This window comes from Thermobia domestica, chromosome 17 (genome assembly GCF_964235325.1).
Source record: "Thermobia domestica chromosome 17, izTheDome1.hap1.1, whole genome shotgun sequence".
NCBI classification, from domain to species: Eukaryota; Metazoa; Arthropoda; class Insecta; order Zygentoma; family Lepismatidae; genus Thermobia; species Thermobia domestica.
In genome coordinates, this window is record NC_137470.1 from 132,411,574 (window position 1) to 132,425,779 (window position 14,206).

The 14,206-nt window shown below is 34.6% G+C and overlaps 1 protein-coding gene across 6 annotated transcripts in view; it reads right to left on the bottom strand.

Annotated features, from left to right (window-relative positions):
* Positions 1-481: 481 nt before the first annotated feature.
* Positions 482-14,206, bottom strand: part of LOC145674346 (uncharacterized) — a 51,140-nt gene continuing 37,415 nt past the window's right edge. For all 6 annotated transcript variants that reach the window (XM_081744284.1, XM_081744280.1, XM_081744279.1 and 3 more), the window contains one exon: positions 482-2,817. In XM_081744284.1, coding sequence (XP_081600410.1) covers positions 1,787-2,800 — 1,014 coding nt within the window. In that variant the 5' untranslated portion in view covers positions 2,801-2,817 and the 3' untranslated portion in view covers positions 482-1,786. The remainder of the gene's footprint in view (positions 2,818-14,206) is intronic.

The following is a 14,206-nucleotide window of genomic DNA, read 5'->3' on the forward strand; positions in this document are numbered from 1 at the left end:
CCTAACATATATACATAGCTACCATTTAAGATATATATCAATGTAAAATTTAAATGCTAAAAAGAAAATGTACCTTTCTTAACTTCTATTTCAGAGTACAGACAGTGTTTCTTTCAGGTATACCTTTTCGAGGAGGGACAGCGCCCCCCAGAGCTCTGAGAGTGCCCGCCGGAGTTGACAAGATTAACACAGACTAAAATAAAATCAGTAGTTGGAGGATAGTTTCATAATACAATAAATAAACAAACATCTTAGTATTGCTACCTTACAAATGTTTTAAAGCTCGCGCTGAAGCTATTTTTCTGAAAGAAACACTGGTACGGACTAATTAGGACATATCTCTATTGACAATCAGTTAACTTAAGCTACTAAGGAACTAGCCTTTTGAATATATATATATATATATATATATATATATATATATATATATATATAATTTTTTTGCTATGCACAGGGTAATAAATTGAAATAATAATGCTTGAATAATTTATTTTGTAATGTGTATTTTACATACGTATATAAGTGAAATAAGTGCGTAATAGTACAATTAATATTTGGAAACAAGTATTACATATAGACCTATGTGCAATGTATATTTTCGTATGTAAAATGAAACAAGTGTACAAACCACACAAGTGCATAAACCACGTACATGAGTTGATATTGAAACCTATATTGAAAACGCATCCAGTACAGATATTTATAAACTGAACTAAAGGCCTAGAGAAATTGACCAAGCATCTTCTTTACTTTAATCCATAACTAACCAATACCACATATTTCAAAAACAGGCAAATTTAAGGTTTATTTTTTGTGCTTTTTTTCGTACGTTACATCAAACCAACTGAACTTTAATTAGATTTACATTTTTGCGAATTGCATTTTATAAAGAACATGTGAAAATAGTCGAGCAAGAGCTAATACTCAAATATTTAATTCAGCAGAGAACGGATTGTTTTAATAATATTAGCAATTGGAATGCCTAAAAATAGTTGTACTTCTCCCGATTAAAATAGTTGTCTTAACAAATCACTCGAACTTCAACTAAATCTTCAAACAAATTGACATTTTATGAGGAACAAGTAAAAAATATAGTCTTGCAAGATCCAATACTAAGTTGTTTAATTCAGTAGGATATTTTAAGAAGTATTCACCAATTGAAGCGTTTTAAGTTTGTGTGCTTTATATGTTGCATCAAATCAACTGAACTATATCTAACATTTAACAAATTGCCATTTCATAAGGCACAAGCAAAAACAGTCATGCAAGAGTGAATTAAGTAAAGAACAAGACACATTTTTAATCATCAATTGAATCATAATTCTTCTTTCTAGAAACAAAATTACAATTAGAAGTGTTGTGTCAGAAACAAACACTACTGGAATATCTTTTTCTTTTTTTTAAAGAAGTTGTTTCAATTACACAAACAAAAAGTGATAACTAATAATTTGCAAAATTGAATTTTAAGTTGATTTTTAAAGGCAATGATTAACATTTAGGAATTATCAAACAATTATTTAGCCTTGACTTTGGTTATTTCTACCAGATCATCGTTAGCCGTGGGATAGCCAAAGTTCGCATTTCTGTAAACACGAACTATATATATATATATATATAATTAGTGAACCAAGCTACATTAATTACTCTTGATGTTCATTGATGTCAAGGGATTTCAAATTGTTACCATTTAAAATCAATTCCGTACATCTTTAAGTCCATTAAATTTCATTGCCATCTTTAACTCTTTTATGTGAAAAAGTAGCTGGTTAGTTTACGAAATATTTTTTTAGTATCGCTCGAGAGTACACTGTACGCAAAACCCAATTGGCTTAGAAATCATTGGTTTACATATCACCATACTTTGTTCGTAAGCCGAACGATCTTCCTGGGGATCAGTTAGCATAGATGACAGTTTGAAAATTAATTCCTCACAGCACTTGGGATTTATGTTTCTACGCAGCAGGAGCAAGAAAGCGATATCTTCATACGACAGTGTTTTAGCAAGGGCATCCGTCGCTTTACGATCCTCACTATAGAAGAGCCAACCAATATATAGAGACCGGGCCGAAGTGGAATGGTACAGTAACACATTAAGTGTTAGGTAAATGTAACTAATTGTGATTAGGAGAACAGAACAACACCAAAGGAAAGAGCAGATGGCCTTATACTCGATACTATCAGTATTAAATATTTTTACAATACCGAATGTGCGATCTTCATGTATTAGAAGAGCATACGATGTGAAACAGTACATCACAGCAGCAACTAGATTGTAGATATGACAAACAAAAAGCATTAACCCGTAAAATCTGAATTTGTGTAAATTTCCAACAATCATATTTGCAACATCGGTAACCGGACTTTTCAGAGAAACAGCCTTATCGATCTTGTGAATAAATTTATCCAATCTGCCATTGTCAAGTATGGCCCATATGAAATTTGGCAGACGCAGATTAAATGTTTGAATCAAAATCCAAGCCCACATCAAAGAATACCAACATATATCAGCAAGCAGCATCTCTCCAATGTCATCACGAATACTGATTTCTCCTGTTTTGGTATTGAATGACATAACATTGGACCTGAACAAAATGAAACGAGTATCGGAGTCGTTCGCCTGAAAGTAATTTCCATCAAGATCAAAGACTTCCATCATTCCCTTATAAGCGATGAAGATAATAGGAACCAGAGCAAAGCACATTACTGTGGTGACCATCCAGTAAAAATCCATAACAGCATCACGAATAGTTGTCTTAGGGTTGAATATGTCAAGGTTGCAGATTTTCTTCTGAGCCCTCATATTCAGTCGTGACTAATCTAAAATAAAAAAGGTAGTGTATGAGTTTAAGATTATGAACTTGATTAATTCATAAATACATTTTGAACTTCTACTCAAAAACAGCACACATATAACACATCTTTTCAGAATACAATGAATTCATACATTTATGCAATATCAAATGCAGAGAGATTCTTAAATCAGAGCGCACATTCTATAGGATAACTTGTTGTGAAAAGATAAGGGGAAATGCTGCAAAACATGTATTCGAAAGCTCGGGTAATATTCCAGGTAAAATGAAGTACAATTCACTAGAAGGCACTAACCGCAAGTGTTTATTCATAAGGCAACGATTAATATATCAAATGACTTTTAGGGTCAAGGGTCTCATAGAGGACACTATAAACATGTTAAAATTCGTGTAGATACTTGTACGACCTTATATTAGGCCGGAAATGTAAAAGAAAATAGAATAAACTAGAGAAAATCGATATATTTTGTAAGATTTGGCTAATTCTGTAGTTGCAGGATTTTCCATGATGTTTTTGGAGCACATTAATAAATTTTCATTAAATGCGTTTCGCCTTAAATTTCTGTTTATTTATTCTCTTGTATTATTATGAGCGTCTGAATCAAGTTTCACAAGATCATCGTATCTTTAGAAAAATCTTTATGGCTCTTATGCAGAGTCGTTCTGAAGCGTGATTAGTGTTACACTAAAGAGTTCGACTAACATATGTTTTCTGCAGTAGTCAGGCCTTTCGTATGACGCTAATCATACGTCAAAATGACTCTACATAAGACGGTATATGTTTAAAAACGTGTGTGCGTGTGTGTGTGTGTTTGTGTGCGAGAGAGAGAGAGAGTATGTATGACAATAACTGAACACCTGTACCAATTTAACTAACCTTGATACACGCATCATTTGTAGTCTTGAAAAGAGGATTGTTGGGTAAGATTCCCTAGAACACATAGGGGGACACCTATAAAAATAATATAAAATGACCGATATTAGTCTCAAATCAATAGCTTTGGGGCTTCATGAGCTGATGGTGACAGTCTCGATGCCCTTTAAGTTGAAGTTCAGCCCTCGGTGACAGTAAGATCTCTTTGCACACCAACTGAGAAGGAAGGGGGTACATATAAGAATGATCGAAAACAGTTGATATTAGTGTTGAATCTATAGTTTTTGGGGTAGCTGAAGTGAACAGTGATGCCCCCAATGCCGTTCAAGTCCAAGTTCATTCCCATTTGCAAAGAGTGAAGTTGGGACTGAAAAATAAAATGTCAAAAATGACTGATATTTGTATCGAATTGCTAGTTTTCAGGGTCAGGAAAATGTCTAACTCGTTTGGAATTACTTTTTTAAAATAGTTAGTATCCACTTCAACCAGTTTCTTTCTGTGGGGATACGGTGTCTCAATATTTATGTCAAAAGTACAGTATCTGCTGTATTTTTGTTTTCATTAAAATTTCATTGAAATAAATATTCTAAGAGGAAGAAGATTCAAGAATTTCTTATAAATCTATTATCCCAGTACGAAGAAAGGGTCATTCACCTAATATTAAATAAACACTTCCCATTAGATGAACTTTTTTCTTTGTTGTTATTTTTTTGAATTTGTTGGGCCGTGCCTTGCATATGTTCACAAGACGTTAAGTAATACTTATACAAACAATTTATAGTGTTTTTTCTCCCAATGTATACGGTTGTTTTCTAGTTTGGCAAATTACTCGCATTACTTTAATTACTCGTATTTTATGTTTATAGTTTACGAACATTGACTATGCAAGGTGATTGTTAAATGAGTTTACACATTTTGAAGAGTGACTCCCTATTCCGAAAGGTAAAAAAGTTTTATGAGACTAAATCTGTTGTACAGCCAGGAATATGATATTTCCCAGAACATGATACACAATCCAGTCAAACAAGGAAATGAAAAAAAAAAGAATAAAGATATTGATATCTATAGCAGAAATTTGGTTGTAATTCACAAGGTCAAGAAAGGAAAAACCAAGAGATGATTATTTTGGCGCATGACAATTAAGCATTTGGTCGAAGAAGAGAATAACTGTAAAGAGATGTAGTTAGTGTAGAAGGACGACACGGAATAAAGAAACTACAAGAATAACACAGGAAAAGCAGACAAACTGTACACACAACGAAGATGAATAATCATAAGATTATAACAGCCAATAATGATATGAGAGTAATAAAATATAGATACAAAAGATAGCGAAGATGCATTCAGAGAGTCTTAAATTCTGGAAGAATGATAACCTGATTGGAATAAAGAAGTTGAGTAAAAAAAAAAAGACAGCAAGTTACGCTTAATATAGGAAAATAAAGAATTGTGTTAGCGTTCCTGGTAAGCTGTGAAGGTTTCTTAGCTTAGAGAACACAGTAGAGGTAATTTTCGATGAAACACGTACACAATGGTGTATGAAGGTACGATATTTTAAAATGCATATTCAGAAAAATATGTCATATAAAATTAGGAGGAATTGTTCTTTCATTTTTGGCCTTTTTAAACTGCAAGCAATTGAATCTATTGGAAATTCTCAGAAAAAATAGACCATATTCGACGAAATTGGATTTCCTTTCTTTTTTTACGAAAGTTATCGTAGATTTCTTTTATTTAAATCTTCGAAAACGAGGAAAGGATATGATGTCACTCAGAGATAGAGATGCAAGGGCTCGGAAAAAAACCGGCTTTTTTGGAAAAAAAACTCGTTTTTTTCTGCTTTGCTTTTTTGCTTGGGAAATTTTGGGCTTTTTTCAAAATACTGCTTTAAATTGATAAAACAGACTTTGTATCGCTTCTCTATAACACAAAAAATCATTTAATTAGTGGTTGATGCTGATAATAATATAAAACAACGAAAATAAACTATGAATTTCGAAAAAATATTTCAAACAATTTTTCTTCAACATATTTACATTATGAATTCCACAGGATTAACCAATGTATATAATAAGAATTTTTTAACCTCCTATATACAAAAGTAAGCAGAATTGGCAAGAACCGTGGTTGTTTTTGAAAATGCCAAAAACCCGTTTTCTGGGGAATGTTTAAACCAGGCTTTTTTGACTTAGATTTTTTGCTTTATGTATTTATATTACATATTCACAGAAATAGCCTAAGTTTGTTTCGCCTTGATGTTATTATGCAACAGCGGGGTTATGCCGGAAGAACTCCCATAAGCTTAAAGAAGTGCGGTCAGTAAATTTCTTAAGTTGAGAATCTCCCGCCCTAGCCATTGGGAAAATCCCGTCATTACTTGAAATGTAAGACAATAACGGGAAAATCCTGTTATTGCTTTGCATGTAAAATTTAAAGGTCAACGTACCATAATCAGTACGCTAAAACTGAGGTATTAAATTACAAATTTAGTACCGGTACGTAGATATAATTGAAAGTCCAATCCAAGCTAATGTTGGAAGCTACGTAGGCAATCGATAAATTTTGCCAATTTCTATCAATATATTTAAGCAATATTGGCTTCTTTATAAAACAACACGCATTTAGGCATGTAGAAATATACAATTTGGTTTGTTTCGTATATTTAGGCTTAACATCCTTACGAAATCCCGAGGTTATCAAGAAGACTTTCGCTTAAACTGACATCCGAACCGCTACTTGGGTTACGCATGAAAGAAGGATTGTGGTTCGACCAAGAATTGAACATGGGACACCTTGATTAAAAGGTGAAAGGGAAATAAAACTATTGCAGGTGGTTTGATATCTGGAAACGTTACCATGAAGTTCACACGATTCGCATTGTTCATTCTTTTTATTTTTGTGGTTTAAACCAGTTATTTAAAAAAAAAGTTGGTGTAAATCAGCCAACCCTAAAAGTAAACACTTCTTTTTAAAGAATACACAAATAACTACCAAAATAGTATGTAGTATTTTTACTTCAAAATATTCCATACCCTCTTTTTGAAACAAAATAAAATTAAAATAAAACATAAGAGAAATACTTAGATTTATATGATACACTTAAAGACTGCACATCTAGAGCTTTTGGTTCTGTATATTCTTGAAATTCTACAGTTAAGTTTTATAGAACCACCATCACAGTTTACCCAATCCTCAAGTTTTCTGAATTTTTAACAAGAGGGATTCAACATATCATTACGGAACTCCCCCCCCCCCAAAAAAAAAGACTACGGAATATATTTAAGTTAAGATAAATACAACTGCACAACAAACATGACTGAGTGATTAGCTTTTGCGCTTCTATCGGGAAGTCCGGGATTCAACCAGCATTCGACCATTCTGACAAAGCTTTTCTTCATTCCATCTGTGAATGTAGAAATAGTGCGTGTACTGTGAGTTGGGCGACTTCCTTTTTTATTGTTTTTAAATCGTTATTATTACTAATTACCAGCAGTGACGGTTTTGCGAAGGTTAGGGGGGCGGTCTTTCGGACTGAAGCCCGTTCCCCAGAGTTACGGAATGTCTGCAACAAACGAAATATCTATTATTTATGCCTTTACTCATAAACTTTAAGCTCCCGTCAAATAAAAATTACGAATGTTTAAAAAAACTAAACATTAGTAAGAAACCCTTCCCAAAATACTTTTCTAAATCCGCCACTGATTCTCAGTATAAAATGATTTTTAAAGTTGTATCCGGAAGATTATTGCTAAACATGTAAACGAAACGAAATATTAGTTATGCCTGTACTCATAAACTTCAAGCACCCCCCAAATAAAATTAGGACTTTTTAGGAAACGAAACAATCAGAAAAAACCCTCCTAAAGTACTTTTCTAAATCCGCTACTGATTATTTGTATAAATTGGTATTCAAGGTTGTGTCCGGAAAATTATTGCTAAATCACTTGACAGCTACAGTATAACAGAAATGTGGAAGTACGGTTCGACGGATATATTGAAAAACATACGCTTTGACGGATAAATAGAAAAACGGGCAAGTTTAACTTTTGCGCTAGAAGCTAGAGTACTAAAAGCTCTTAGAAATGAAACACGGATGACAAACTAGAGAAGAAAAAAGATGTCGATAACTCAAAAGTTAAAATAAAGTTAAATAGCCCCTAAAATTACCCTCAAATACTACATTCTTCATGTTAGCTTTAATTCGTAAAACATGTGCTCCATCCATCTTGATGGTGAATTTCAGAGCGAAATATCACATTCAGGTCATGGAATTATTATCTAACTATAGAATATACTATAAGAAAGCTATTTAGATAGAAAAATCATGAAGTTGAAAAAAGCCAAAATTTCCAAAATTCTCGTTTTTTTCCCAAAAAAGCCGGCTTTTTATGTGAAAAAAACCATCGATTCAAAAAAGCCGGCTTTTTTGCATCTCTACTCAGAGATAATTGCACCAAACTTGGTGTAAGAGTAGGTAATGGGCATAGAAAAGAACGAGTGGTAGCATTCATTTCGTAGGCGTTTGGAACTGGAAATAATGGGCCCTACAGTTCAGGAGAAGTGTGGCCTGTCAATCAGATATTGATGGGACGGACCCTTTGAGGATGGGACGGAAGTTAAATAAAGTAGAATGAAAACAGAAGAGATGAGCTGAACAGAAAATGTGTCAATGTCCGCCCTCAGTCCCAACAGACGAATGCCGGGATACTAAATCTATCAACTGCCCTGCCATGGCGTTACTAATTGAGTATGCATCACTAGTTAGTTTAATGAAATTATATTTAAAAAATGAAGAAAATGTACTCAGAAATTAATCATGGGCGTCGCCAGAAGTTTTCCAGGGAAGGGGTTGAAATGAAGTTGATGTATTTCTTCACACTATAAGATGCTGTCAGTACACAAGTATTAAATGTTTGAACCCACGAATATTAACTGATTTCATTTGTACGGGTGTTTGATATCTACAACGTGGCGCCCACCAAAATTAAAGGAATGTGTGTTTGTGAGGCGAATTTAAATATATATTTCGGGATTAGTAATATTTAAAATGGGGATGACTGTGGACGTCCAGAACAAAAATAACCGTTTGAATACATACAAGACTGTTCATTAACACACTATGTTAACGCAAAGGGCTACTCACCACTAGAAAGCAGCAAAATATAATGAACAGAAACAGCCTCTTAACAGCTGCGTTCAAGACTCCAAATATATGCCTCACTCACGCATGTTTCACAAACACAGCACGTTAATAGTTCGAACACAAAATGGACATGAGCGTTTCACTTCTGTTGCCTAGCACACATGAAACAGAATGTCTTCAATGTCTACACAGATGCCATGTTCGTAAAATTAGTTTCCAAATTGGTCTCAACAAATTTAGAAAATACTTGTAGTTAACCTTAATATACCGAACAGTGAGTTATATACTGTTCTTTTGACATAACGAAACAGTTGTTAACAGAATCATTAAAAAGTATAACAGACACATACAGTACTAGGAACTGTATTTAAAAAAAATATGCTAAAAACGAACACATGTTCAGTCTGAAACAGATAAGACTGTTTTTTTTTTTTTAAAAATAAAAAAAATATTTCAATTGCTCTTTACAGAGAAAAGGTGGGTATTGACAAGGACAGTTGATGATTTAGTATCCCGGTATTCGTCTGTTGGAACTGAGGTGGACATTGGCACATTTTCTGTTCAGCTCATCTTTTCTGTTTTCATTCTACTTTATTTAGCTTCCGTCCAATCCCCAAAGTCTATGTCCCATCAATATCTGATTGACAGGCCATACTTCTCCAGTATTGTAGGGCCCATTATCTCTGGTTCCGAAAGCCTGATTATGAATGCTACCACACGTTCTTTTCTATTTCCATTAACTACTCCTACACCAAGTTTGGTGCAATTATCTCCGGGTGACATCGCGCCCTTTCCTCGTATGTCCATAATTGGTTGCTTGGTTGACTCCTGCTACAAGAGTAGGGATTATGTTAAAAACTCAATAAACACATACATCATATTGTGATAAAATTGAATAATATTTCAGAAAGTTACTAAAGAACATTTTTTAAAGCAAGGAGGGAGGAAAATTCACCTCTCTCGTTTTCTGTTCATTTTTAATCCAAGTAGTGGTAATGTTGTTATTCAGTTCATTTTTTTCCGTCGAGAAATTTGAAGCTTAAAATATTTAAAACGATAATGGTGTCTGTTGTTCTGTATTGATCCGGAACATGGTCGTTTACTCTGAGGGAAGAACATAGACTGAAAGTGTTTGAGTACAAAACCCTGAGACGAATATTCGGACCCAAGAAGAACGGGAATAGGGAATGGCGGAAACTACATAACGAGGAACTACATAATTTATACGGTTTACCAAACATTGTTAGGGTCATCAAGTCTAGGAGGTTTAGGTGGGCAAGTCATGTAGCTAGGATGGAAGAAAGTAGAAACGCTTCCAAAGTCTTGACTGGAAGACCAATCGGAAAACGACCATTAGGAAGACCTAGACTCAGACGGGGGGACAATATTAAAATGGGTCCCGCAGAGATTGGAATACAAAGTAGAAACTGGATTCAGTTGGCTGAAGATAGAAGTCAATGGAGAGCTTTGGTGAACGTGGCATTGAACTTCCAGGTTCCATGGGTCATAAAATTAATTAGTTAATTAGTAGTGGAAATGATTTTAAGTCTCAAAACATATAAGCCTTATTCCATGAAACTCTAATATTTTTGTGAAATGTATCTACGAACATATTTATATTTTCATTGGAAAGGGGGAATAATCAATTCCATATGTTGGAGTAAATTAACTGTTTCAAAGCATTGTGAATTACAGAAAAAAAGTCAAACGTACAAAATAATGTATCAAAACCAATTGAGTTTTATATAAATTTTCGTAGAGCTTTAAAAAATCGAGGGTGGAGATAATACTGCTACATTATTCTTTACTGATTTCAGCTCCGTCCAGAAAAAACGATTACGAAGCCTTAAAGAAACAGTACTACATATTCCATCAAAATCAAACAATGTTAGCAAAAATTAACATGAAACATTTTATAAGTGTGTCGGGAGCGAGGGGCGGAGTAATCCATACCATATTTTCTAACTGAATTTACCGCTCATTCTTGACTGATTTTAATCTCAAACACTGGGAATTACGGAAAATAGTTCGAAGATAATATAGATAATATTGTATCAAAACTGACTGAATTTTAGAAACGTTATTGTAGAACTCTAAATGTAATCGTGAAGTGGGCCAGAAGGGTAAATGCACTACATTATTCCTTACTGATTTCAGTTTCTTCCAGTTGGGATACTTCGGAAGCCTCAGAAAAATGTGGGACACATTAAGCCAAAATTGATCGCCCTTTTTAAAACAAAAATTGTCGTATAACATGCTTTCTTGAATTTAGAGAGAAAAGTATATTCACCCTTTCGTTGTAAATATATTTTACCCCCAAGCTGTAGGGATATTTACGATGCCATGAAGAAAATATACACTAATTTTAGTCCCAATTGAAGACGTTTCCGCGGTTTGTGTTGGAAAATTGATTACATATACCTTCAGTGACAAAAGTTCTTTCCGTTTGGTGAAATTATTTTCGTAAATAACTCAGAATGGAATGACAATTTGAGTACAGTTTTCAGTAAATTAAAGAAAAATGTAATTTTCTGTACCTTCCAGCTATACCACCGTTGTAAATTCCAGACATACCACAGTTATTCCTAAAGTAAATATTACTAAACGCAAAGAAATTTTGTCGCTGACTGTGCGAGTGTAAACTTGCGACATGGGGTAAACTTTAAACTATCCTACCCCTCATACTTCATCGATTGAGATCCCAAAGAATAGGGGGTATTTCAGTATGTTGAAGGAAAGTACATTTAAGTTGTGTTAGGGTAAACACATGCCAAAGACGCCTTGCGGTTGCTATCTCGATATCTAGGTCTCAATGGATGAAGGACACACATAGCGAAGAGGTCGCGTTCTTGCTCTAAGTACTCAGTTTGAGGAGTGTCATTGCTGTGACGCATGTGAGGTATTTGTGTGTGTGTGTGTGTGTGTCTGTGTCTGTGTGTGTTGATTTTAAAAGTTTTCATGACCTATGATATTGCTTCACATCAGAAATATCCATGTGTTTGTGCCACCATCGAGGCAGGGACCGAGAGCTAAACCTCGATCTATATCGCGTGGTATCTTCGGCATGTCTGTACCCTTAGAATCGGTTAAATTTTTACGAGATTTATTGTACAGCAGACGGACGGAGAGACAGATAGATGGACATTCACACATATGTCAATCAATCCAAATGGTAGAAACTTCGCTAATGCTAGCTTTAATAGTTGAGAAATACGAGTACAAATTGCATTGGACAAGGTCGTTTGGATAGATTGGTTTCGTAGAAGAAGTGAACTATATTATCAGTAGAACTTGTATGAAGATATGGAAGATTGTCTGTGAGGCTTTGAGGCTAAGGAAGTAACTCGTCTTGTACTACCGAACCTGTATTATTTATTTATTGGCGCATTTATATATTTATTTATTGTTTGAACTTCACTCTGTACAGTTTGATTCCATATCCTAACGACTAGCATTAAGATAGAGGGAACACTACGGGAACGAAATGGACTGGTCGGGTATGGGATTGAATGCTAAAATCTCTTGATTGGGTAATATGTTAAATATATAGTCGAGAATTATTTTAATGTGTAGAAATTAATTAATCTTCGAGGATAATTCTAGCAAATTAATATTCCTCGAACATTGTGTGAAGACTATAGTAACTATATTACGAACTCTAAGAATGTACCCTATTAAATCCAATTACTTCGTCTTTAGTGTCTTAACCGCGAGCTTGAGAGCAGTTTCTCCTTCAACGTTCAGACGGTATGATGTGCATAGTGTAGGTAAGTGTGTCACAGAGAATACTCAGGGATATTGTCTGAAGTCTGAATTTGCAAGCAGTCACGTTTGTACTTTAAGAGACGGACAATATGTACGAATTATGTTTCTTTTGAATATGATGAAATACTAAAACAGTGCCTAGTATTAAGTTTAGTTACTAAATTAATATTATCAACATGCACGGCAGTGCACGGCAGCCAAGTTCCGCTAAGAAAATTAATCGGAAATGAAAACTGGTCTGCATTGCCGTAAGCATGTTATACACGAACAAGAGTTTTGGGTAAAATCGCTAATTTTGAGGCTCTGTAAAAAGGATTTTTGTTAAAAGTAGAAATATTAGGTTTAGAAGTTAAGAAGATATCCGAGAGATGTGTTCATGGGCCAAATCTCATATTTCTAGCTTAAAACATATTAGAGTACTGGGCAAAAACCTGTCCTTAGTCAAGCAGAAACCGGTTCATTTGCTCACTCATCACATTGATTAGGTACTTTCAAACGAGACAGAGACATGAACCTCTGCATAAAGGTACCTTATAATGATTTGAGTATGGTAAAAAAAAAAAAAAAAGACCAAAATTTAAGAAATATACTATGGGAAATTTTTATGGGCGAAAAACTGTCCGTAGTCATTAGGTACTTCTTAATAAAGCTACAAATGTAAATCCTAAATCTTAATCCAACAATATGCCACAATTGATAATCTCAATATATGATATTGATATGGTGAACTAAAAAAAAAAAAAAAATAAAAACACCCGAGGTGCAAAATGTGCAGCCATGTTCGTCAGCTTCAGAAAAAGTGTTGATATGAGGATAGATGAGGCAAATTCCTTGGCCACTGCATCTGAAATGAACACTGGAACTTGGCACGGAATTATCTTCTTCTTCTTTTTTTTATGAAACTCTTCAATCTTTGTTCTCTCTCCTTTTCTTTCTTATCGCTATCAGAAGCAGGGGACAGTCGTTTGTGCAACAAGGGGTACAGAGGACAAAAAGCAAACAGTTCCAACCGGAGAACCATTTACAGCAATTAAAGGGCGGGCCGTTGCCATTGCTACTAGCTTCAAAGGGTATATCTTTAAAGTAACTTGCTGATTGGCAGGCTCAACAAGTACCATCCTACACCGGAACCATCTCACTGACTGAGGCCCCCAAATACTCTCCTGCACAGGTGGCAACTAAGTTATTGCGATCCTCCAATACATTGCTACACCGGAGTCCGGATTATATTTGGTTACAGCAATGGTCGTGACCCCACCGAAATTAGGAAAGTCAAATTATAGTGATACGTAATCATAAATATAAGAGAACCATAGCACACAAGGGCGTGTCTTTGGTTTCTTGTATTTATTCCATGTTAGCTTTTCGGACCTGTCTTCTCCCTCACTCTCTTAATTTGGTCCAGGCGTTTTTTTTTGGGGGGGGGGATTTGGTAAATGACTTATTTATAGAGGTTATAGAGAACATAGCATTACCTATTTCAACATCCAGCGAGTAAGATCTGATTTATGAGACACCCAGCATGCAGTTGCTGAGTGTTGCGGAAAATTCCAACCCCAGATATAACCATCTGTAGGTATAGAAGAAAAACAAGATTCTGATAAACACAATACA